Source organism: Podarcis gaigeae (assembly GCF_964106915.1).
Source record: "Podarcis gaigeae genome assembly, chromosome: 1".
Taxonomy (NCBI): domain Eukaryota; kingdom Metazoa; phylum Chordata; class Lepidosauria; order Squamata; family Lacertidae; genus Podarcis; species Podarcis gaigeae.
In genome coordinates this window covers 137779539-137805132 of record NC_139678.1, presented here as the reverse complement: position 1 = coordinate 137805132, position 25594 = coordinate 137779539, and the positions used below count along the sequence as shown (strand labels likewise).

The window sequence follows — 25594 nt, the reverse complement described above, 5'->3', positions numbered from 1 at the left end:
TGCAATTGTGCGGTAGTTGGAGCATTCTTTGGCACTGCCCTTCTTTGGGATTGGGATGTAGACTGATCTTCTCCAATCCTCTGGCCACTGCTGAGTTTTCCAAACTTGCTGGCATATTGAGTGTAGCACCTTAACAGCATCATCTTTTAAAATTTTAAATAGTTCAGCTGGAATACCATCACTTCCACTGGCCTTGTTATTTGCACTGCTTTCTAAGGCCCATTTGACTTCACTTTCCAAGATGTCTGGCTCAAGGTCAGCAACCACACTACCTGGGGTATACGAGACATCCATTTCTTTCTGGTATAATTCCTCTGTGTATTCTTGCCACCTCTTCTTGATGTCTTCTGCTTCTGTTAGGTCCTTTCCACTTTTGTCCTTTATTATGGAAATCTTTGCACGAAATGTTCCTTTCATATCTCCAATTTTCTTGCACAGATCTCTGGTTCTTCCCATTCTATTGCTTTCCTCTATTTCTTTGCATTGCTCGTTTAAGAAGGTCTTCTTGTCTCTCCTTGCTATTCTTTGGAAATCTGCATTCAATTCCTGTATCTTTCACCATCTCCCTCGCATTTTGCTTGCCTTCTCTCCCCCGCTATTTGTAAGGCCTCATTGGACAGCCACTTTGCTTTCTTGCATTTCCTTTTCATTGGGATGGTTTTCGTTGCTGCCTCCTGTATAATGTTACGAGCCTCCATCCATAGTTCTTCAGGCATTCTGTCCACCAAATCTAAATCCTTAAACCTGTTCCTCACTTCCACTGTGTATTCATAAGGGATTTGACTTAGATTGTATCTTACCAGCCCAGTGGTTTTTCCTACTTTCTTCAGTTTAAGCTTGAATTTTGCTATAAGAAGCTGATGATCTGAGCCACAGTCAGCTCCAGGTCTTGTTTTTGCTGACTGTATAGAGCTTCTCCATCTTTGGCTGCAGAGAATATAATCAATCTGATTTCGATGCTGCCCATCTGGTGATGTCCATGTGTAGAGTCGTCTCTTGTGTTGTTGGAAAAGCGTGTTTGTGATGACCAGCTTGTTCTCTTGACAGAACTCTATTAGCCTTTGCCCTGCTTCGTTTTGATCTCCAAGGCCAAACTTGCCAGTTATTCCTTTTATCTCTTGACTCCCTACTTTAGCATTCCAATCCCCTATAATGAGAAGAACATCCTTCTTTGGTGTCACTTCTATAAGGTCTTGTAAGTCTTCATAGAATTGGTCAATTTCAGTTTCTTCAGCACCAGTAGTTGGTGCATAAACTTGGATTACTGTGATGTTAAAAGGTCTGCCTTGGATGTGTATCGAGATCATTCTATCATTTTTGAGATTGCATCCCAGTACAGCTTTCGCCACTCTTTTGTTGACTATGAGGGCCACTCCATTTCTTTTACGGGTTTCTTGCCCACAGTAGTAGATATGATGGTCATCCGAACTGAATTCACCCATTCCCGTCCATTTTAGTTCACTGATGCCCAGGATGTCAATATTTATTCTTGCCATCTCATTTTTGACCACCTCCAACTTACCCAGGTTCATGGTTCTTACATTCCAGGTTCCTATGCAATATTTTTCTTTACAGCATTGGACTTTCCTTTCGCTTCCAGGCATATCCACAACTGAGCGTCCTTTCGGCTTTGGCCCAGCCGCTTCATCAGCTCTAGATCTACTTGTACTTGCCCTCCGCTCTTCCCCAGTAGCATGTTGGACGCCTTCCGACCTGAGGGGCGCATCTTCCAGCGTCATATCTTTTATATGCCTGTTGTCTTTGTCCATGGAGTTTTCTTGGCAGGGATACTGGAGTGGCTTGCCGGTTCCTCCTCCAGGTGGATCACGTATGGTCAAAACTCTCCACTATGACCTGTTCATCTTGGGTGCCCTGCTCGGCATAGTTCATAGCTTCTCTGAGATCTTCAAGCCCCTTCGCCACGGCAAGGCAGTGATCCATGAAGGGGAGATAAAACAATGGTACATGTTAAATGCCAGGAACTAAGGTGAATATACACTTCCTACTGCCAATCCAGCAGTTAAGACAAGTGATAATGCAATTTTTATATTCTGTTCCACAACATGTACTTCGATCTTAATCAGCTATTTTAATATGATGATACTGATGGTGACCACCATAGCATTAAGCATATCAGTGACATCTATTTTTATTGGCTTTGATCCAACCTCAGCATGTGGAAGCAGAAATTTTGCTCACAGACAGGGATGTCACTGATAATGTCAGCAGCTGTAGCCTTCCCACCCCAGTGTTGCCTAACATTTTGGGGAGGGGGTTTTGTGGAGCAGCTGGGTGGGTATTTAGTGAGACAGACATAGGTAAAGGTAAAGGAACCCCTGACCATTAGGTCCAGTCGTGGCCGACTCTGGGGTTGCGGTGCTCATCTTGCTTTATTGGCTGAGGGAACCGGCGTACAGCTTCCGGGTCATGTGGCCAGCATGACTAAGCCACTTCTGGCGGACCAGAGCAGCACACGGAAACGCCGTTTACCTTCCCGCTGAAGTGGTACATATTTATCTACTTGCACTTTGACGTGCTTTTGAACTGCTAGGTTGGCAGGAGCAGGGACCGAGCAATGGGAGCTCACCCCGTCGTGGGGATTCGAACCGACCAACCTTCTGATCAGCAAGTCCTAGGCTCTGTGGTTTAACCCACAGCACCACCCACATCCCGAGACAGACATACTCTTGTGCAAAAGCACTTTCTCAGGTGTTTCCATTTGTCCAAGCAGAATGTGGCTCTAAACTTTATTGCAGACCCTCCCATTGCTCATAAAAACTTGCATGCTGTGATTTTATAGCACTGTGTGGTTCAATTTGACATCTTTTATTGAACTTTTTGTATATTGGGAATGTATTTTGAAAGCAAAGTTTTGGCATATTTCTCCTTCGATACCATTTTCTAAGTGGCAGAGAACAGCAGCAAAGGAGAAAACAGAGGGGATGGTTTAAACAGTGTAAAACATGTTCAGGTGTCTCTAGAGATGTTAGTTTTAGTAGAATTACTGAGGATCGTGGTTGATTTTAAGATATGCAGTAGGGGAGACTTATAAGGAATGAAATCCTAACTCAATGACTCTAGTCATTGAGAAGATAAAGGAAGTGTATTCCTGTAGCTTACCTCTCCACCTGCCTTGGTCTTGTGGGCTGCTTAGGACATCTTGCTCTGGAGAAGGGGACTGCAAATGAGAAATAGGTCTTATCTACTTGCTAGGTGGTAACCCAGAAAACCAGCCCCAACTATGACCCAGCAATTGGAAATGGTTTCAGGCTTCTTGTCCTTCCTGCAGACCTCAGGTCAGGTGCAGCTGAACGGGCGACAGAGTGGGAAGTGGAAGGAAGGAATGAGACGGTTGAAAGCGAGGCTAGGAACTGGATGTTACTGTAAGGCTTGGTTGCTGATGAATTTAGGCTTCTTCAGAACCTAAGATTTTTCTCACTGGACCTTCACAAATCCCCACACACTGATGAAAAAAATGGCACTGCCTTTATACCTGATGTTCATCAAGTGTGTGGGGATTCAAATATAGAGATGGTGTTGCTTGGTCAATGGACTAGCTTTCAATGGTCCTGCCACCTCAATCTTTGAACATTTTAAACAATCAGGAACAAACTGCCTGGCCAACTTGTGTGTGTATGTGCTTTTTGGGTCTTTAGCTAGGAAACCATGTAGGAAAAGTGTTTTCCCTCCCTGATATTTCCTCCTCCACACTAATTGCTTTAGCTGATGAAGTGGTTTTCACACTGAACTTTGCCCCCACATATAGGGCTGTCAATCCTGGAACTCAGATATTCTGGTTTCTTCTTGGGTCTTGGGGGCAAAGGCCTCTGGAATGAGGATGGCACCATGTAGTTTTGGGTGGATTTTGGGGTGGAGTCCTTTGTAAAAAGCCATCTATCCATGTAATGGGCAACTGGAGGACAAGATTGCCAATTGCAACGCCTTTTTTAAAAAATCAGTTGGAGACCTCACCCCAAAACCTGCCAAAAGACAACAATATGCTCCCTAGACCCACTAAAAGCCTCTGAACTGGCTCTTGACCCATCCCAAGTTGACTCACCCGTATTCCATCCAGAATGTTTTTCTCTCTCCAAGAAGTGATAACTCAGATGTTCTGCTAGGAGTAGGAACAATGTTCTTCTGTTACATAGCTGTTTTGAATAGAAATAGAAGGTGTACTCTTGCTATGCAGAAGAGCCTTCAGCTCGTAGTAGATGCCCTGTGTAGCTGGGTTATTATTCTATCTAACTTAGGATAATGGCCATTCCACCCTTGGGGGTTGCAACTGTTGGTTATGATGTTCATGTGAGAATCCAGCCTTCTAAATTATGTGTCTAAGCAATCTACTGAAAAATATTTTAGAAGAAAGCAGGGATCCTAAACCTGTTGTAGATCAAAACACATTGAACGCAATAGGGTGACTGTAGAGACTGTAATTTCAGAAGTACCATCTTAGTCTGTAATCACTGTTCATGCAGGGTGCCTTTTAAGCACATATATATTTCCCTATATCACTTACATTAATGTGCTTTTGTTTGTCTTACTACTGTCCCAGAAGAAGTATCTGCAAGGATAGTCCAAGTAGTAACAGCTGAAGCTGTGGCAGTCCTGAAAGGTGAACAGGAACAAGAAGCCCAGCACAAAGATCAGCCTGCACCATTACCTTTAGGTAAAGCAAGCAATCTCAGCTGTATTTTGTGTTACAAATATCAAGCTTTTGCACTGCAGCTGTGGCCTAGATTTTTTCTTATTTACTCGTTCATTTATTTTAAGAATTTAAGAGCTAAGATGCTGACATATTCACATTATTCAAGAGCAGGCCTTCTCTCCACATGATCACTTGCTGCAATTCTGCTTATTGCTTGAAAGTCACAAGCTTTGCCAATTCCAGGCGCTTCCACACTAGGCTTTTAGTTTGGAAACTGCAGTGCCTCATACGCTTACTTTCTCTAAGTAATGATGTTGGTGTCCAAGCATTCTCATCCTGTATTTTCTTTGTGGCTCTTCCATCTTTTCTCAGATTGCAGAAAGTCCATTTTTTTGCAGAATAGAAGAGTAGCACACTTTCTACAGGTGTAGAAGTCTTCAGTATTTTTCTTCTGTCTTTTCAAAAGGATGAGTTGTTCCCCATTGAGGAAGTCAACACACTTTCTTTATACCATTTGTGCTGGGTGCCACCTTATTACCCCATTTTTGTTTTTTTAAATCAATCTTTTAAATTTTGCTAAAGCACTTTTCCACCTATATATATGTATATTTGAAAAAATGGAAAAGCAATAGCATATCAGAAAGCATTATTGTAGTATAGTGTTATAGTTTAGTGTAGTAGTGTTATAGTATTGTAGTATAGTGTTATAGTACTCGGCTACGAGTGATCGCCAGAGAAAGAAGTGCTAGAGCACCATAATAAATTACCAACAGAATGTATTAAAGATTATAGTAGTTTTGTTAAGGTTTAAGAGATAGAAGACAGGGTGCAGCACAGGGAAGGAAACAAACATCATGGAAAAGAGGGTGGGAAGGTAAACAGCATTTCCGTGTGCTCTGGCTTCCATTACAGTGTCCCGTTGCGCCCGAAGTGGTTTAGTCATGCTGGCCACATGACCCAGAAAAGCTGTCTATGTACAAAGGCAGGCTCCCTCAGCCTCAAAGCGAGATGAGCGCTGCACCCCATAGTCTCCTTTGACTGGACTTAACCATCCAGGGCTCCTTTACTCTTTTACCTTGATAGATGATAAATAGATAGATAGATAGATAGATAGATAGATTGCTAGAGATAGATAGATAGAAGATGATAGATGATAGATAGATATAGATAGATAGATAGATAGATAGATAGATAGATAGATAGATATAGATAGATAGATAGATAGATAGATAGATAGATAGATAGATAGATGATAGATAGATAGATAGATGATAGATAGATAGATAGATAGATAGATATAGATAGATATAGATATAGAGATAGATAGATGATAGATAGATAGATAGATAGATATAGATAGATAGATAGATAGATAGATAGATAGATAGATGATAGATAGATAGATAGATAGATAGATAGATAGATAGATAGATATAGATAGATAGATAGATAGATAGATAGATAGATAGATAGATAGATGATAGATAGATAGATAGATAGATGATATAGATATAGATAGATGGTAGATAGATAGATAGATAGATAGATAGATAGATAGATAGATAGATAGATAGAGATAGATAGATAGATAGATAGATAGATAGATAGATAGATAGATAGATATAGATAGATAGATAGATAGATAGATAGATAGATAGATAGATATAGATAGATAGATAGATATACATGATAGATAGATGATAGATAGATAGATGATAGATGATAGATCGATGATTGATAGATAGATGATGATAGATGATGATAGATGATAGATAGATAGATAGATAGATAGATAGATAGATAGATGATAGATAGATAGATAGATAGATAGATAGATAGATAGATAGATAGATAAGTAGGTAGAGCAATACTCCTGATCATGTGGGAAATCCATTGTAATTCTTGTAGCTTACAGTGGTAGAGCAGTGACAGGAGCTACCCATGTGGAAGTAGCCCCTGTATCATGCAACATTTGAGGGAAGATGGAAACATTCCCTGATCCAATTTTCCTGATCTTTGCTTAATGCTTGAGATTTGTGTTTCAAATTCTGATGTTTGTATTCAGAGTACTCCTCCCTTCCCCAGCATTTAAAGCAACCCAACCTTTTTATGTCAATCTATGCTTTTACAAAAAGTCTTTCCCTCTTGCTCAGCCACATGTTTTGCCCACAATTTTATTAAAGGGTGCAAAATGCATGAGGGTCATTTCTGATGACAGAAGGCCATCAAGTTTTCAAAGTGCAGAGAGTTCTCTGTAGGGCAGAATAAAAAGGTTACATACAGAACAATCCTGTTTCCTGACCTGTGCTGCTGGGGAGAGCTAAGATGTAGTCCTGCTCCACTAGGCTGTGTGGCAAGGGGCTCCGCTGATGTGGAGCAGCCTATTTCAGCTGCTGCAAGCATGAGCTGTTGACAGGCTACCTCAGGAAAAACGCCCCGAAACAGGGCCGAACAAGACCAATGAAAGATCCACTGGGTGTCAAGTGAGTTTAGCTGCCAGAGAGGAGCCTGATCCAGGCTTCGCTCTTGTGCCATTGTGGAGAAAAATACTGCCCCCATCCTCTACTCTGGTCAGCATGAGCAGCAGGGCTTTGGAAAGAGCAATGACTCCACTCATCCTGGTTATGAGCTAGGACTGCTTCCTGAATTATCAGTTGAATACAGAACAAGGTTATATAGCTAGCACAAACAACAGATTGTATCTTATGGTAACTTTGCACTTGCAAGAAGCACTCACTCAAACACTTTTCTCCGATTCCAAGTTCTACCTAATGCAAAACTCAAAAAGCTGTACTTGGGGGATGTTCTTTCCCCCCAGGGCAGTATTGGATATGGCACAGAAGACTGTGGTAGGTTGGGGTAACCAGTGAAAATTGGGTGCTTTGCCTTGTGCAGGTGGAGGTTCTTCTAAGCACAAAGCCACCATTAGATTCAACCTATTGTTTGGTTCAAACAAGCAAATGGAACTTTGGCACATGTTTTAAGTTCTTGCTGAACTGCATTGAAAAATATCTGAGCCCTCATAGTAAAAGCTGCCATTGCATGCACACACCAAAATAAGCAAATAATGCTTTCCCTACAGTATGCATTCTGTGCTTGAATGTGAACATTCATTGGTGTATGTACTTGTATAATGTATCACCACCACCACCATCTTTTGTAATAGAATGATTTTGACTTTTACACTGTTAATAAAGACTTAACTTATCTACATGACATCCCAGATATGTTGAAGAAATTGCTAATAGGCATGCACTGTTACAAAACCATTTTCTGTAATCAGGTATAGCGACTCAGAAGCATAGGCACAACTCTTCCAAACTGAATCATATTTAAGCCCTGCTGAGATCAATGAAAATGACTTAAGAATATACTGATTTTTCCCACTGAAACAAATGGGCTTTAATGCTTAACCTTGGCAGAAAAATGCTCAGGCTTTTAAGAGGAAGGTTTAGGAAATGTTCCATGGGTCTTGTTCCTCTGTGTGATGTTCTTTCTCCCCTGAATGATGTTTTAAAAACTCTTCCCCTCCTGCTTTTGGCTTGTGAATGTGCTTTTCTTCAAGGCATGTAAGAATTATCAGGTCAATCATTCAAACGGCTTTGGTGTAAACAAAAAACACTCTAGTATTTATGTATAACATACTAAAGAAACAAAAACAATAAGCTATTTCAATAGAATTATCTGCATAATGCTGCATCATCTGAATCGAGTGGTTACTATTGTTGGTATAAGACAATGCAAGTCTTAGATCAAACTCAATTGAAATGTTATAATATGCTGCCAGGTAACTGTAATGCAGATCAGCCTTCCCCAACCCGGTATTTTCCAGATGCTTTGGACCAAAACTCCCATCACCCCCCAACCAGTGTTTTGCTGGCTTGGACTGATGAGAGTCCAACAACATCTGGCAGGGCTACCAGGTTAGGAAACATTGGCATAGATTGTCCAGTTGACATAACCTGGTCTCAAAGCAGTTAACCGTTGTGTCTCTTTTTTACTGTTCAATCTTTAGCAGTTGAAGAAACAGCTAACCTGCCTCCTTCTCCGCCCCCATCACCAGCTTCAGAGCAGACTGGAACATTGGAAGAAGGTAAGAATTCCCTTGGGCGTTGCAGAGCCCATCTCTAAGGAGAGAAACCCAGGAATCCTAATGAGAGAGGTAGGAGGATGACCTGTCAGCATTAATTTAAAGGGCAGCGAGCATTTTCCCTAATAGCAAGTTAGCAGTTCCACATTGTTGTAAAGCACAAGCAGTACCGATATGTACATTGTTATGTACGTATCTATATATGCTTATGGTGATATTTGGGAGTGTATATTAACATGAATACAAGTTTTGTTGCGCCATTGAATAGATATTCCAAATGGCTTTGAAAAGATTCTGATACCTTGAAGAAAGGGCAGGAAAAATTGTGGCCTTCTAGATATTGTTGGATTACAACTGCCAACACCCCTGGCCAATATTGGTCAGGCAGACTCATGCTGATAGGAGTTGGAGTCCAAGAATATCAAGAAGCCCATTGGTTCCACAGCCCTGCTTTTAAGGCTTGCAGATAGAGGATAATTCCACTTGGTACAATTTCTCTTATCACTGACTACCTGCAAAGAGAAAAGCTGAACTTGGAAAAATGGTTACAGCAATCTCTCAAGTTCTGGACTAGGGAAACATACTTACTACCCAGTATACCCAACTATAGAGGATGCAAAGGGCATCTCCTAGCAGTAGGAATGTCAATGTATTCTGGCAGCCCTCAAGACAAAACACAATAAAGCTTTTTCCAGCGCTTTATCTCCATGCTGGGAAAAGGTTCGTTTCTTGAATTAATTTCTTTCCATCTTTCTTCCTGCTTGCTTTATATCTGTTTTCTTTTAAATTTAGACATGACAGATAATGTAAAACATAACAGCATAAATGTAAAAAAAATCGTAAGATAAATGTGAATTAAGTGCAATTCTGTTCTGAGGTTATTAAATGCTACCGTGATGTTCAATATCTTCTTTCTCTTTCTGTATTTTTACATAGCCAGTGAATATATGCTTTACCTGAAACTTTTAAAAGCACAGGAGCATGCCATGGGGTTGGGGGGAAATGGCAAGTTCTCCCTGGTAATAAAATGAGTAATATTCTTACTATTTTTAAAATTGAGATTTGTTTGGGGTGGGGGGGGCGGAACTAGACTCCTGGGGTCAGCATTTTTTCAGATTTTACTGCAAACCATCATTATTCTTGTGAATACCTTTGTGGGTCCATGAATTTGTGTCCAAGTGCTAAGCTCTTTTTAATTTGGTGAGATTTAATATTGGAATAAATTTGATGTACCTGTGCCAGGAAGGGGGGGAATGTTGATCCTCTAAATGTTGAAATGCAGGTCCTCTCATTCCTGGCCATTTGCTCCAGTGCCTAGCACTGATGGATGTTGGAGTCCTGCAACAGCTGGGAGGCCACAGGTTCCCCACCCCAGGCCTGTATTGTAGAACCCCCTAACTTCAGCAGCCCCCATCTACAGAGCTCTGCAAACCTCTGTTGACAAAGAAATTTGAACATGTGCTTAAATCAAGAGGCCTCTTAGTCACATGTTTAACAAAGGCTATTTCAGCCAATAGGCTGTAACTGGAGACTTGATTTTATATTGCACATCTGTTACCCACCACTTCATTATGTTATTAAGGTGACACTTTGGGGAAACTTTGTAGTCACAGTCTCTGCTTCTAATGGATGTTAGAGAGTATGAAAAGTTAGAGCTGAGCTTCATGTGCAGAAAAAACACATGATATATTCCTCCCAGGGCTATGCTACTTCCTTGTGGAAGGGAAGAAACTATGTATATTTGAATGCTCATGTTTCCGCATGCATGTTTGGGTTCATAAGTGTATACGTACCTATAATCTTAAACATACATATAGCCATAAACTGAAACTTCCCTGTATGTGAAATGTTACTTAAGGAGAGTAATTAAACTTCTGCTTTGCAGGCAGACTTTCCACAGGAAAGGAGCTTTTAGCATGATGCAGAGTGTTAAGTCACTTGACTGTGCACTTGAAGGGCTACGGACCCAGAAGTGCTGTACTGTGTGTATATGAGCCCTTACCCTTCTTCTTAATGAAAGTACTAATTGTAATATGCAACCTTGTTATTCAGTTAATGCCACTGAAAGGAGTCAAATCTCTGCTATGTTAGTGGTTTGAGATTGCTTTAACTCATCACAAAATCATCTTTCATCCCGCTCCTGGTACTGTGCGATGTGGGAGCCAGTTTTATGTTTTGAGAATTGATTAAAGAAGTGCAAAACTGGAAATAGCATGCTGATCCACCAGCTGTACTTGCTTGTCAGACATCAATGTGAAAATTAAGGACTAAACCATTACCTACTACTGTACTCCTGTGTGCACTAGGCTCATCCACACTTACTTTTTGCCCTGCACTTTCTAGACACAGGTCCACTTTTGAAAGCTCCATGTCAGAGCAATTTATTCTTCTTCTTCTTCTTCTTCTTCTTCATTCGCCCCACTGCTTTCCCCAGGAGCACCTGGTGTTTAACATTGAATTGGAGCAAATGGCAATTAAGGTTTTCTGCAGATTGCCATTTACTCCAGTTCAGCACCGGAGAGCAGGTTTTTGCGGGTAAAGAGCTGGGGGAAAGAAAGAAAGAAAGAAAGAAAGAAAGAAAGAAAGAAAGAAAGTGTGGTAAGTGTGGATGAGCCCCTGAGTGAGCATTTTACGTTGACCTGTACATTGCTTGCACTGGTGCAATTTAGAGCTTGTGATGTGATGTACCCATGTTATCTAAAGTGCTCACTTTGAGAAAGTAGAACATCCCACATTGAAGGGTTTGTTTGGGTACCTTTCTGTCTCAGAAGCACCCTTTTAACATTTTTGGTAACCCACCAGACCTGCTGATTACAGTCTAAGATACCAGCATAAAATTGGCTTTATGTGGTAGTCATTAATGTTAGTGCTGTCGCTTTTCTGCTGGTTTTCGTTTTGTATAAAATGAAAATTGATTGATCTCCAGGAATGTTAAGGCTCTCTAATGAATTTAACTGCCAGCTACCTCTTCTCTGTGTTAGTATTTCAAAGAGATGAAACATCTCCAGGTCATTGTGATTCAGTAGATCATGTTGCTCCGACTGCTACAGCTAGCAATTCATACTGTATTTCTGTTTTATAAAAATCTGTATAATAGAGAAAATGATGGTTATAAAAATTAACCAAAAAGCTGATGTTTGTGCAGGATTCTGAAGCTATGATGCATATATGTTTATTGAGTAGTGTATGTTAATATATCATTCAAGCTTGCTTTTTCAAGTTAACAAACAACATTATTTCAAAAGTTTGTTTCCCCCCAGCTGAACAGCCAAGTCAACCATTTTTATTCAAATCTCCCAAAATAAGAGGTTATAACAATCTAAGCAGAGTTAATCACTTTTAAAACCCTTTTGTTTTAATAGAAGAATTAAATATCAGTAGGATTTTTATTATTCATAGCCAATGGCCATTAAAACATACATCACAAAAAACCAAGAAAGCTGAAGAATAAGTCAAACATACACACTTACAGATTTGCAGATTATCAAAACTTTGAAAATCTGTTGACAGTCAACAAATACAATGCAATATAATTTTAAGCGTTTTTATGCAGAAGCATGTCCCACTAAGCTCGCTCAGCGTGGAATTACTCTTTCTAGGTATTTTAGCCTGGCAGAATAGTCCTAGCTTTCCAAGTGGTCGCTGCTTTTTCAGCCGCAACACTGAGAGCAAAACAACATTACTTTTAAGTACCATTGCAGCTACGACAGTCTTTCTCCCAGCAACCACAGCATCAGCACTAATAGTACCTTACCCTTAGCCAGGCGTGGACTAAGTCTGTGCTCACAATTTCAAGATAACATGCTCATGCAGCCATTCAGCACCCTGCAAACAGAAGACGCTGCTCACCAGACAGAAGGATACAGTGCCTTTCCAGGCAGCATAAACAGAATGTGGGAATGTACTGTAAATCTTTTTCATTGAAATAAGTGGAACTTCAGATTGTTTAACTTTGGCAGTATCATGCATATAGTCCAAGACGCTGCGTGCTTCACCATTAATGGGTAATCATAATTTGAATGTGCTGCAAGGTATCTATGTGTTGTGTGTGATTTTATTTTATTTTATTATTATTTTTTGAAGAAAAGGACCGGAGGGTTGTCAGCAAACATGTTCAGCCAAAGCTCATTTCTTTTTCTTCTCGAAACAACTTGCTTTCTTATTTGTTTGGTGAATTAATCTATATTTAGGGTTATGATCAACTAACTTTTACTCAGAGCGTATTATTGAAATTAATGATGACTAAATTAGTCCAATTTATATCATTGTGGGACTACTCTGTGTCTATAGCTTTGAAAACTGCATGCAGTGAGCATGAGCCACAGGCATCTCAGGACTCCATTGCCCATTGTGACAGAGGTAGTCCCATTCTCCTCAGTGTCAGGGATTGTTGCATACATACAGCATTGAGGCATGTACAGAGCATTTTTCAGTACTGATGAAACACACCCATCTATTCATGTCCTTCTCCATTAGTGCCTCATACTCCCTGTGCATGCGAGTGCACATGCATACACATGGGCCCCAGGTCAAACGGAATGCCTGTGAAAAGCTTTGCTACAAAGGAAGTGCAACTGTTGTAGTCTTATTTGCCATTTCTCCCAGAACACACAGTATCCCCACTTAACCCATGCACCATACCCATACCTCTGCCATGGATTGAATTTGGGTTGGGATTTATGAGAAGTAGACACAGGTGGGTTGTTGATTTGCATCTTTAGAAGCATTTGGCAACATGCTTCTGCTTAGTGTGGAATTTGGATTGAGCACAGGAAACGAGACTGCTAACACTCCATTCCTTTCCCCACAGCATTTTGATGGTGGTAATTTTGTCAGCAGGTTGCATAGTCCAGAGTAGGAGGGTGATTTCCTTCAGTCATCCCAGGGTGGGAAATCACAGTGTAGCAGACATGACAAAGGTAGATGTGGCCAACCAAGCAGCAAACACAAATTAGAGAGACAGAGAGACAGAGAGACAGAGAGAGGTTTGTAAGGCAAATCTGTTTCAGAAGAGGGAAGGATTTGCTGCTGCTGCAGCTTTCATTGTTCTATTTTGATAACTTGCTTCACCTACATAAAAGAATGAGTGGGTCTGTTTGCACAGCACTAGGAGGTAAGAAACCTAATTCGATTTTATTAAAACTATTTTGTGCATTGAGAATACTGTAGCAGGATTTCTTTTTTCAGGGTTTGGATTTCCCCCCGAGCAGTGTGGAATACATTTAATCAGCCAGAGCTGGGCAAAGGGATTGGGTGCTGCCTTGCACAGACAGCTTACTCTTTGTCTGCTTCATGAGATCAAGCCTGGAGTGTGCACCGCTTTAGGTATAAAAGCAAGAATAAAAATGCTGAAGGAAAAGGACCCAGGATACAAGAGCTTCATTTATAATTTATGTCTTTGAGGAAGGATTTTGAGACCAGTGAGTGTTTTACAAATTGATAAGAGCTATTTTTTTCTAAAAGAATTAACACTGATTAGAATGTATTCTGATCTCCCCCCAGCCCCCTGCGCCCCACCCTGCTGGCAACAGATATCCAGCAGCTTGAATTTAAAAATGCTTTCTATAAAAATATTTCTCTGCTAGCTAGGCTTCAATCATTAGGCTGTACCAGAACAGTCCCAATTCATTTCAAAGAGTCTTGCTACAGCATATATTTTAAAGAGTACCTACTACAATGGACAAAAGAGCTGTATGATTTATTTATTTATTTATTTATTTGATTATTTATTTATTTGATTATAACAATTAAAATATAACACATTCAAATATACTTCCAGTACATTTTCATTCTTCAGCAATTATGCCATATGGTGGAGGTCTTAAGTAGCAATATATGACCTTGAAAATTTAATATTATAAAGCAAACTAAAGAGAGGCACAAATCGAGACCCCTTCATTGTGTTGCTATTTTGCTGCATCATACAATTTAATTTGATTGTCATAATCATGCCATTCTGGGCCATGGCAAAGCATCATTGGGTCTTGCATCATTCATTGAACTGTATCTCCCATGTAGATTACTCCAGCTAGGAGTAGGAATAAGCTTTCATACATGAAGGATTGCTTGCTACCTCCTGGGGGGAACAGTCTTGGAATCAGGATGTCTGTCAAAAAGGATTGGAAGCAGTGAGGGAAGAGTAGTTTGGACTGGGCTAACCTACATACTACATAAGTGGTACTGGAAGTCTCTATAAGGAAAGGCAAGCCACACAGGCATTTTTGGGTGGGCTAGAACATCTTAACTAAAGCACCTTTCTCAGCTATCTGTTTAAGAATTCATATACCTTCAGCACCATTCCAATGGAGCTGGCATTGACCCAGGACTTTGGGGTTATGCCCACAGATTGGTTTGCAGACAGCTTCTCCATATACTTGCCCTGCAGTGAGACCTTTTGCAAATTCAGCTTTTACTTCTTTTAAAAGAAGTTAAGTTCTAATTCTCTGCATAGGAAACATGGATGGGGAGGCTGATTTTAAAAAGTGTGAAAAGTTGGGGAGAAAGCTGGCACTCCCTTAGAAGTGAAAACACATAACTTTGTGTGTGCAGACTAGCAGAGGATGAGCAACTCTCTGTGCAGCAGCATCTCTTTCCACCTTTTATTCTGGTACAGACACGTACATAAAGAGCAAATGGAAGAGCATTTGCTTTTACTGCTCCATGTAAAAGCCGTTGACCAGTTAAGGTAATGACACCCTAAAGTGAAATTATATACTTGTGTTGTGTTTAGAATGAAAATACATTTGTGGGGGTGGATAAGGGAGTGAAGAAATCTGCATAGCTTCCAGCGTGAAAGGCACTGATAGAATCATAACTTTATACAATGAATAATAAAAAAGGTTGATAAAGCAAAGTGAAGTCCTTGTACCCTGTGAAACTTCTGAGTTCCACCTTTCCTGAAGCAGTCACCTGTGGTATCAAGGAACTTCATTCGCGTCCCTCTAATGGCAGTGCACAGACCTGCCCCTGGGAAAGTACTGAGAAAAATGGGTGCACTCATGCAAGTCTTTAGATTACGTGAACTACACTTGAAAATAGAAATTACCTGTTTCTGGTTTGCTTTTGTATTGTGTGTTAGCAATAAGTGGAGGAAGTTGAAATGTGAAAATAATAATTTTTGTAGGTTTTTTGTATGTTGGAGCAAATCCTGGACAGTAAGCTACAAAGGAAGATCAGCTGAAGAGGACCTCTGCTGAATACAGCATTCAACCAGATACCAACTTTCAAGCTTTGTGGATGCTTAGTCAAGCTTTAACTTTGTTTCTAGTCTTCCCAAAAGCAAAGCGTGACATAATGAGTTTACTTGTACTTACTTGTTCAGTAAGAGGAGATTGTGATGCTTAACCTCTTTGTTGAAGTGAATTTGTTTGTTATCTTAAAAGAAAAAGAATTCATTTGTGGCTCCTTATATACTGCCTGTTTTTTGTCAGTGGCTAAGACAGTTCTTGGGTTATAATAGTCTGGGATAATAGTCTGGAATAAGTAGGAACCCCTATATGGTATGTGTCTGCAGTACATAAAGTTATCATTCAGTAGAGGAAGGTGCAGGGTCTGATTATAAGAGCAACTCTTTAAAAAGATACTCCTAGGGGCCATACCTGATGTGATGGATGCAGTTACATTTGCTGTTCAGATGTCTGCCTGTACAAATATAAAGTAATGGGTGGAAGTCAAACCTTTGCACCAGAGAGCTATACGAGTGATGGAAACTCAACTGGAATTGAACCAGGATGGGGAGAGGTGTGGCTGAAGTGATGGAGCACAGAAAGGTAAAACAAGGAAAGGATCTTGTTCCCATCACCAACATGCGCCTCATTTGCAAGCACTGTAGCCCGCATACTCACCAAACTCACATGCCCAAATGGGCAAACTTGGGAACAGACATATGTGATTGTTCCTATCACTATACTTTGGCCTGAGGTGGTAGGTTGGAGAAGTTTCCTAAGAGAGGGCAAGCAGTGATGTTTGTTTCCTTGGATTGCAAACATGCCCTGGCTGCATACATTAACTTCATTATTCTTTGGTGATTAGACAACATTTTTGCTTACTGATGGGATGATGAAATGATACCCAAAGGTTTCAAACCCGTATTTCAACAAATCATAAAAAGATTCTTCTGGATTTGGTTTTTTGTTTGTTTGTTTGCTTGCTTGCTTTATGGAGGGGATACCTCTTTTATTCTGCCTTGCTTGCTGATGAATGTCTAGTTTTGTCCCAGTTTCATTTTCTTTTACTATATAATGTGGTTCTGACACATACTGTGGCAAATTTGACTTATATCTGGAATATCCTTAATCACTTAGGTGTTTGGAACAAAGTGCTTGTTTTGACTATTGGGTTCATTTGCATTGTGGAAAGACATGGACTACTCTTCCTGTAGGCACCACAGAAAACATAATAAATGCATTCAAGTTGACCAATGCATTAAATGTGTGTATTGTGCCTTTGAGATGACATTGAGCTTAGCATGGTTGTTTCCTTTCATCCCATGATGTTGCATCAGTGTCCAGTACGTGTCTGCCTGTTTCCATTCTGTCTTGTGTTATGTCCTTCTGTCTCTTCGAGTTCTCTGTGCAGTTTCTTCCTGTGTGTCTGTCTGTAGATGAAGGAGCTGAGGATGAGGTGGGACCTCTTCGCTGCAGCTCATGGCATGGGCCAACTGCCACAGGGGAGAGGCGTAAGTTCCTTGCCCCTTCCATTTCAGTGTCTGTGCCTGATGATGAGCCCTACAATTCAGATGAGGAGTACTATGAACACCCTTTGTTCAGCTCCGAATGGACTGAAGCTAGTGGACCTCCCAGTGCCACAGCCCAGAGTGCAGAGGCCTTTTTAAGCTATGAAGAAGGTGAACAAAGCATGGTCCCACTCTTCCTCCTCTCCTCTACCCTGCCATGCCACATTCATTTCATCATTTGAGTCCAGGGCTGTCAGGTATCAGGTTTAGTCCTAAAGTTTCAGAGTTTTATCCTCTACCTTCTCAGGGTCTTCAGGTCTGAGACCAGAATCAAAGGGAAAGGCTATTTTAAGCTTGGCTTGGCAGTTTTTGCTACAACCTCATGTCCATCATGGTTTTTGTCTGTGCTCCCCCCCCCTTTTTCTTTGAACAGCAGACCTTCATGACACACCACAAATGGCTTTTGAAAGTCTCTTCATTTTCCAAAATAGGTTTCTTTGCAGTACATTGTGGAGTGGAGACGTGGAGTTACTTGTCTGGCTCTTTGGATTCCATTCTATGCCCCATTCAAAAAGTTTAGGCACTTGCAACGTTAAAATCTCCTTGCTGCTCCATAGTTCTTTCAAATACAGTAGTGTATTATTGATGGGGACAGATTGTTGAAACACCACACCCTGTGATTCCAGTCTCAAGGAGTGGGGCTCAAAACATAGCATTTTTCTCCTGGCAAGTGAAACTGACCAGGACAAATTTTGGGACATTTCTGAATTTATTTCTGGGGTGATCTATGGATTTTGCTTTAGTGGAGTGGGTTAATATAATTTTGTTTAGCTGAAACAGACTTGTATTACATATTCAAACATTATTTGAAGAAATAACATCATTTAAAGAAATAGACAAAATCAAGAAATAGACAAAATCAAGTAGACTTTGACAACTATAATTACTTTTGACTTTCTGAAATTTAAAAGAAAAGTCGGAGAGAGATTCCATTTAAATTAATAGTGCAAGGCTAAGGAGTAAATCTTACACAAATCTGGAGTAGAGTCCCTAAGATGGTTGGATGGTACCTTGTATGCCTCCTTCCAGGAACTCCTGCAGCCAAGCTGGTGCCAAACATATTGCTCTGCTTTCCTTTGGACCACATCAGTGAGGCCCACCTGAGTGTCTTGTTATCTGGACAGCCTGGGGCCTCCATACACACTTGCCAGGCTTGTACCCCAGGGAGGTCATTTTGGTGCTGGTAACACCCCCGGAGGTGCACTCCATTGCCTCAAGACATACCGATGCCAACAGCAATGTTCCAACATAGATTTTGCAAGACCCGGCTCCAGAGTTCACCTGTGGTGCTCTATAGTCACCCACTTTGGACATAACAACAAATAAGCCATGGCTTGCATGTTCCCCATTCCATGTGCAAAGGGAAGAGATTCTGTTGCTTTGGGGGAAGAAATCATGGTTTGTTACTACATCTGAACGCAGCAGACAGTGGCTTCTTCAAACCACATTTATGTTAACAAGGCAGGCTATCAAGCTTCATTTTTGTCATTTTGCATTGTATTCTGTACTTGTCTTAGCATGCTGATCAGCACCTATAAGGGCTTTGTTCCTTGTTCCTTTTTCACAGCATGGAGCTCTGCCTCCAATGAAGTTCTAACTGGCAAAATGAGGACAATTCTGTATATCTCGTGTGGTTCTACTCAATCTTAAGTATAGAGTCCATCCTGCAAAGAGCCTTTATCATTATGCAAAGGGTGGCAGAAAATACTTCATGAGCTAATACAAGCTTTTCTTTGGTTATGAAAAATCTCTTCTTTTATTCTTCCTGAATTCCTTTGTAGTACAGGTTTAAATAGCTTTACTGTATATTGCTGAATTGAAGGTAAGCTTGTTGAATGCACAGCAGTGCATGCAAAGCCTCTAAACTGAGCCCTAAAGGTGTGGCAATGATCTGTCTCTATAGAGAGCCACAACTTCTCACATTGCTGCCTCTTGTGCCAAATAAGAATGCATGATTCAATGATTTACAAAGCAACCCTATTCATACCTACTCATGTATTGAGTTGAATGGGGCTTACCCCTGGGTCACTATAACTAGAGTTGTAGCTTATTCAATGCTACAGTATTGTTACTTCACAAGGGCAGAATGGTTTGAGTATTTTTAAGCACCAGGCGAATATGTGTTTATTCTATTTAATTTAAAATATTTGTACCTCACCTTTCCATCCACCAGGATCCACAAAGCGATTTTAAACAGCAGTTTAAAAGGAGTTATCAAAACATAAAACAGCAATAAAATAGCCACATAAGCAATAAAACCAATGCCAAAGCAGCAAGAAAGCAATCATTATCACAGGAGCCAAGCAAGTTTGCCACTGGGAGGAGTTGTAGTCTAGGCACCAATATTGAGAAGGCCCTTTCCTGAATAGGCATTATCCATTAGATGGCCGGGGGAGGGGCAGACATGGAGCCTCTGGAGATGACCTTTGTTCACGAGTCGGTTCATTCTAAAGAAGGTGGTTTTAGGCACCCCAGTCCCAGGCTACACAGAGCTTTAAAAGTCAAACCCAAAACCTTAGATTGAGCCTTAAAACAAACTAGTTACATTTTCTTGAGCTTTCAGATGCAGCCCAATGTAATGCATATTACAGTAATCAAAAGGGCAATGTATTTTGTTTGACTATTTATTAGTCTTTTTCAAAACCATCAATCACCACCACACATCTCCATTATCATAGATAACAATTTCTTTCCTACAGTCGTTTCCACCTTGGGAACAATAAAACATTTTCAGCTTTATTTTATTACTGTGGCTTGCCCCAAAAGCATGGGCTATGCATACCATTTGGCAATTAGGAGTGCTCTGCAGGTTTGCAGACTCCTGGCCTTATCTCCTCTTTCTTTCTTTTCAGCTTCACACGCCCCTTTCCTTTTCCTTCCTTGGTTAGCATCAAGACTGAATTGACATAGCCATAGGTAACACTACCCATAGTTAGATTCTAAACTAGAAATTGAGACCAGGATTAGAAAGTTGTCTCTGGTTCTAAAGCTAATTATGGTTAGTGGTTATTGTAACTATTCCAGTTCAGATATAACAGTGAACCACTGCTAACTCTAACTAGAGAAGGGAGGGAGAAGTATGAGGGAAAGGAGCATGGAAGCTGTTTACCAAACCATGGTTTGACAGTCAAGAACGGATGATGTTTGAATCAGACCAATTTTCAACACAAAAAAGAAGACATTCAGCATTACAAATGGCATTGTCAGCCATAACAATAAAAAAAAAATTAATGCAAGCTCACTCTGCTTCATGGTACTAAAAATGTGGTAACAGCTAAGGTAACACAAATGTATAAATTCTGTGCAGAGCTGAAAATGTTGTACATGGGCAACCAGTTTAATGTGTGCATCTTGTGTGTGTGTCTTGGTGTCACCTCATTTTTCCATCCTTTCCCCCTTCTGTTCTGTCAAAGAAGAAGAAGAAGAAGACACAGTTAAAGGTCCAGTGGCTGATGAACCCAAACCTGCTGTTCCGCTTGGTGAGGAATGTGAGAAAATGAGTGATCCTGCTGAGCCTTTGCAACAGGCAGAGGGCTCCAAAGAGGCCCAGCAGGACTCCATTTCTGAAGACCAAGTGGCACGTAATGGGGAAAATGTCACCCTAGTTGAGGAGGAACCCTTGAAAGCCAAAATGCCTTCCTTGGGTGAGGAAGGTGTGTCCTCCTTAGGGACCTGCATGTGTTGGCTGCATTTGAGCTGTTCTCAAGCTTCCTCCGCTCTGCTCCATTTACTCTTTCCCCCATTTAATACCGTCATGATTAATGCTCTTGTTATTATGCTTTGAGGAGTGCATAACAGGCAAGCCAACTGTGCAAATGCTGTGTGATGATGACATGGTTTCCCACCACTGCAACTGATTCCTGACTTTCCCCCCTAACCATGACACAGTATGCTATGCAGCCAAGCTGATATATCACAAAGCCTTCCCTCCCTCTTCATCGCAGATGTGTTTGCCAGTCACATTGCTGATCTGTGTATATATTTTTTACTTTTTGTTTTTGATGCAGAGGTTCATCTGCTTTTCATTTCAAGAAACCAGCTGATTAACCTTGACTATGACATAAAGAGGCTTAAATTGTACCGATCTCTTTTGTTTGCAGTGTGCAGTGTATTTTTGCTTGTGCTTCAGTACATTCTGGCTCAATTTCTCCAAGGCTGCTGCTTTTTATGTCATATCTTTGCCATTCATTGCAGTCCACCTTGACCCTCCTTAGCCATTGCCAGAATTTTTTGTTTTCATCTTTGTTACCTTTCTTACAAGTTGATGCTGAAAATTGAAAACCCAGTGCGGGAAGAAAATTTGCATGGATTCCCGTGATATTTTGGAAACCAGAATGAAGAGCAAGATTAGACATTGAGGGTGAAATCCTGTGTTACTAAGTCAAACAAATCATAATGAAGCTCTTCTACTTGAGGAAAAACTAAATACAAGTTCAGAGTTTGACCTCCTAATGAAATCTGTTAACCCTGTTAACCAGATTAGGCTGTGATCCAGAGTGTACTCATATTCTCAAGCACTTCCACAAATAATTGGACCAGAATTCAGCCTAACTTTTAATGGAATATTTGTGGAAAGTTTGATTAAGAGTGAAATGATTGAACACAAAGAATAAAAGTTGCTGAAGAAAAATCAGCTTAGCTTATATGACCTTTTAGACGAGGCTGTCAGCCTACGTTCTGTAGTACCAATCTAGACTAGATATAGAAGTGTTAATAGCAATGGGAGCTGTGGGGAAGGATTGGATTGGGATTGCAGCAGTGGAACTTCGCTCTGATATAATTCCTATTAAGCCCCACCCCTTTCCAAGCTGTTTCCCTGAAGGTCAGATAGCACCTATTGGAGTCGGGGGTCTCAACTCGAAGTTCCTCTCAACAGCTGCTATTCACACTTTTTAAAAAAATCACAGAAGATTCTTTTTATGGGTGATCTGATACACAGTACATATAACATTATTTCTGTCAAAATCTCTCACAAATAACTCCCATTAAAACTTAAGTCATAGACTAAAAAGATGAATTCTCTAATTGACCAGTAACTGGTTGAAAAAGAGTTCCTAGAGGGCAGGAATAAAATGACAACTTTTACGATGAAGTAAATAAATAGTGTGTAATCCGCCCTGGCCCAATGTTCTGCCTTAGGAATGAGTATAATTTCACCTGTAAAAATCCTTAAGTCAGGGCACATAGGAAGGAATTCAATGTCATATTATTAGTACTGTTCCATCAGTACAATAATGTCTATTGCTAGATAAAACAACCTCTCCTTGTTTTCCCACCATGGAAAGAGCTTTTTAACCCACCTGCCTTGCTTGCTGGGCTCAGAAAGTTCATGAGAAGGCTCCCACAAGATCCTGTAGGAGACTTGCAGGGCTTTCCCAGAACCCAGAAAACAAGGGTTAAAATCTCATCTTTCATAGGGAGAGGGCAGAGTGTAAGGCCCACTCAACATTGGCTTCAAACAAGTAGGGATGCTGACATGGGGCCATTTGTGGTGTGGGGTCATTCTGGCTTTGTGCAATTTTGCTTATATGTGCAATAGCCAGAAATGTAACCCTCATGTAAGATGAGCTCTTACCTGTGCTATCTATCTATCTATTTAGAAAATACTTTAGAGATGGAGGCTAGAGTTGATAGATGCATACAGCATTAAACACAAACTTAGAGAACTTGAGTAGAGAGAAACGATCCTCTCTTTCACATTAAAATCGACCAGAGACGTTAAATGAGCAGCAGTTTAAGGTCAAATTACACAACTGTAGTCTTTTGCCGGAATCATAATTTACAGATTTTTTTAAAAAATATTTTTTATTAACTGGCCAATCATATCAAATTAAATCACATCGCATAAATTCCAAATTACAAAGCCAAATTTTTAAATTTTGTTGGGGGAACCCATACTTCAAGATCCAAAGGGGGATTCAGATCATCTTCTTATTACTGCGTTAATGTCCAAATCAGTCTCAATCAGTCCAAACAAAGTTCATAATTCTATCCAGTCTTATCTTGGTGTTTCCACATCATATCTTGTTCATATAATTTCTCTTTTTCCTTTACGATCTCTTCTGTTAGTCTCCTTAAGCCGATAGCAAGTATAATAATCCTGTGTGGATTTCCCGTTCCTCCATTAAGTCCAGATGGTTTCCATATATCTCCTTCGTAGATAACATCACTCTTTCCATCGTAAATTTTGGCATTTGTCGCTCTTAAGTCCCACCGAGGAGTTGATCCACGATATGTAAACAACTCTATTTCTCTCTTTCTCCTCCCAGACCCAAGAGCTCCAACAATGCCTCCCAAAATGGCGATGGCATTTTTAACTGCGTCATTCCAAAACTCTTAGCTTTCCAGTTTCATCTTGAAACATTGCTTTGGATCGAAAGTTTATCTCCACACAGCCTTAAATCCACAGCTTAGGTCCTTAATTTCTGACTCATTAGGGGAGGGGATTCTTGTTAAATCACATAGAAAAAAGGGAAGGCAGGTTTTTTCCCTCCTCCCCCCTGAGTCATTTGTCGTACCGTATCTTGACGTATCTTCTCATATTTTATTCTTGTCTTGTTATCAGAGATCTCATCTGTCAGCAGTCTTTACTCCCCTTTTTTCTTGAAGCATGTGCAATTAATCTCGTCCAAATTGTTTCTTTTAAAGATCGTTGCGGCGCGAATCAGGGACAGCATCAAGGAGTGCCAAAATCCCACAGGAGGGCTTTGTGCCTAGTGCCCCCACCCCCACAAATTCGGGGGTGGTATAGGGCACAGCCCCTTCATGGATCACTGCCTTGCCGTGGCGAAGGGGCTTGAAGAACTCAGAGAAGCTATGAACTATGCCGAGCAGGGCACCCAAGATGAACAGGTCATAGTGGAGAGTTTTGACCAAACGTGATCCACCTGGAGGAGGAACCGGCAAGCCACTCCAGTATCCCTGCCAAGAAAACTCCATGGACAAAGACAACAGGCATATAAAAGATATGACGCTGGAAGATGAGCCCCTCAGGTCGGAAGGCGTCCAACATGCTACTGGGGAAGAGCGGAGGGCAAGTACAAGTAGATCCAGAGCTGATGAAGCGGCTGGGCCAAAGCCGAAAGGACGCTCAGTTGCGGATATGCCTGGAAGCGAAAGGAAAGTCCAATGCTGTAAAGAAAAATATTGCATAGGAACCTGGAATGTAAGAACCATGAACCTGGGTAAGTTGGAGGTGATCAAAAATGAGATGGCAAGAATAAATATTGACATCCTGGGCATCAGTGAACTAAAATGGACGGGAATGGGTGAATTCAGTTCGGATGACCATCATATCTACTACTGTGGGCAAGAAACCCATAAAAGAAATGGAGTGGCCCTCATAGTCAACAAAAGAGTGGCGGAAGCTGTACTGGGATGCAATCTCAAAAATGATAGAATGATCTCGATACGAATCCAAGGCAGACCTTTTAACATCACAGTAATCCAAGTTTATGCACCAACTACTTGTGCTGAAGAAACTGAAATTGACCAATTCTATGAAGACTTACAAGACCTTATAGAAGTGACACCAAAGAAGGATGTTCTTCTCATTATAGGGGATTGGAATGCTAAAGTAGGGAGTCAAGAGATAAAAGGAACAACTGGCAAGTTTGGCCTTGGAGATCAAAACGAAGCAGGGCAAAGGCTAATAGAGTTCTGTCAAGAGAACAAGCTGGTCATCACAAACACGCTTTTCCAACAACACAAGAGACGACTCTACACATCACCAGATGGGCAGCATCGAAATCAGATTGATTATATTCTCTGCAGCCAAAGATGGAGAAGCTCTATACAGTCAGCAAAAACAAGACCTGGAGCTGACTGTGGCTCAGATCATCAGCTTCTTATAGCAAAATTCAAGCTTAAACTGAAGAAAGTAGGAAAAACCACTGGGCCGGTAAGATACAATCTAAGTCAAATCTCTTATGAATACACAGTGGAAGTGAGGAACAGGTTTAAGGATTTAGATTTGGTGGACAGAATGCCTGAAGAACTATGGATGGAGGCTCGTAACATTATACAGGAGGCAGCAACGAAAACCATCCCAATGAAAAGGAAATGCAAGAAAGCAAAGTGGCTGTCCAATGAGGCCTTACAAATAGCGGGGGAGAGAAGGCAA

The 25594-nt window shown here is 40.8% G+C and overlaps 2 protein-coding genes across 41 annotated transcripts in view; one reads left to right on the top strand and one right to left on the bottom strand.

Moving 5' to 3' along the window:
• Positions 1 to 25594, top strand: part of MAP2 (microtubule associated protein 2) — a 334330-nt gene that overhangs the window by 248317 nt on the left and 60419 nt on the right. For 12 of the 40 annotated variants that reach the window (XM_083703182.1, XM_083703180.1, XM_083703178.1 and 9 more), the window contains 3 exons: positions 4556 to 4669; positions 8664 to 8741; positions 20883 to 21125. In XM_083703182.1, the coding sequence (XP_083559308.1) occupies positions 4556 to 4669; positions 8664 to 8741; positions 20883 to 21125 (435 nt within the window). The remainder of the gene's footprint in view (positions 1 to 4555; positions 4670 to 8663; positions 8742 to 20882; positions 21126 to 25594) is intronic. The other 28 variants (XM_083703175.1, XM_083703164.1, XM_083703177.1 and 25 more) reach the window with 14 other exon arrangements.
• On the bottom strand, positions 540 to 24669 carry LOC310851854 (craniofacial development protein 2-like; the record flags this gene model as incomplete). The annotated part of the gene is made up of 2 exons (XM_083754484.1): positions 24653 to 24669; positions 540 to 1552 (listed from the first exon to the last, which is right to left on the bottom strand). Exon 2 carries the CDS (start codon positions 1530 to 1532, stop codon positions 540 to 542), a length of 993 nt encoding a protein of 330 aa, XP_083610610.1. The 5' UTR covers positions 1533 to 1552; positions 24653 to 24669.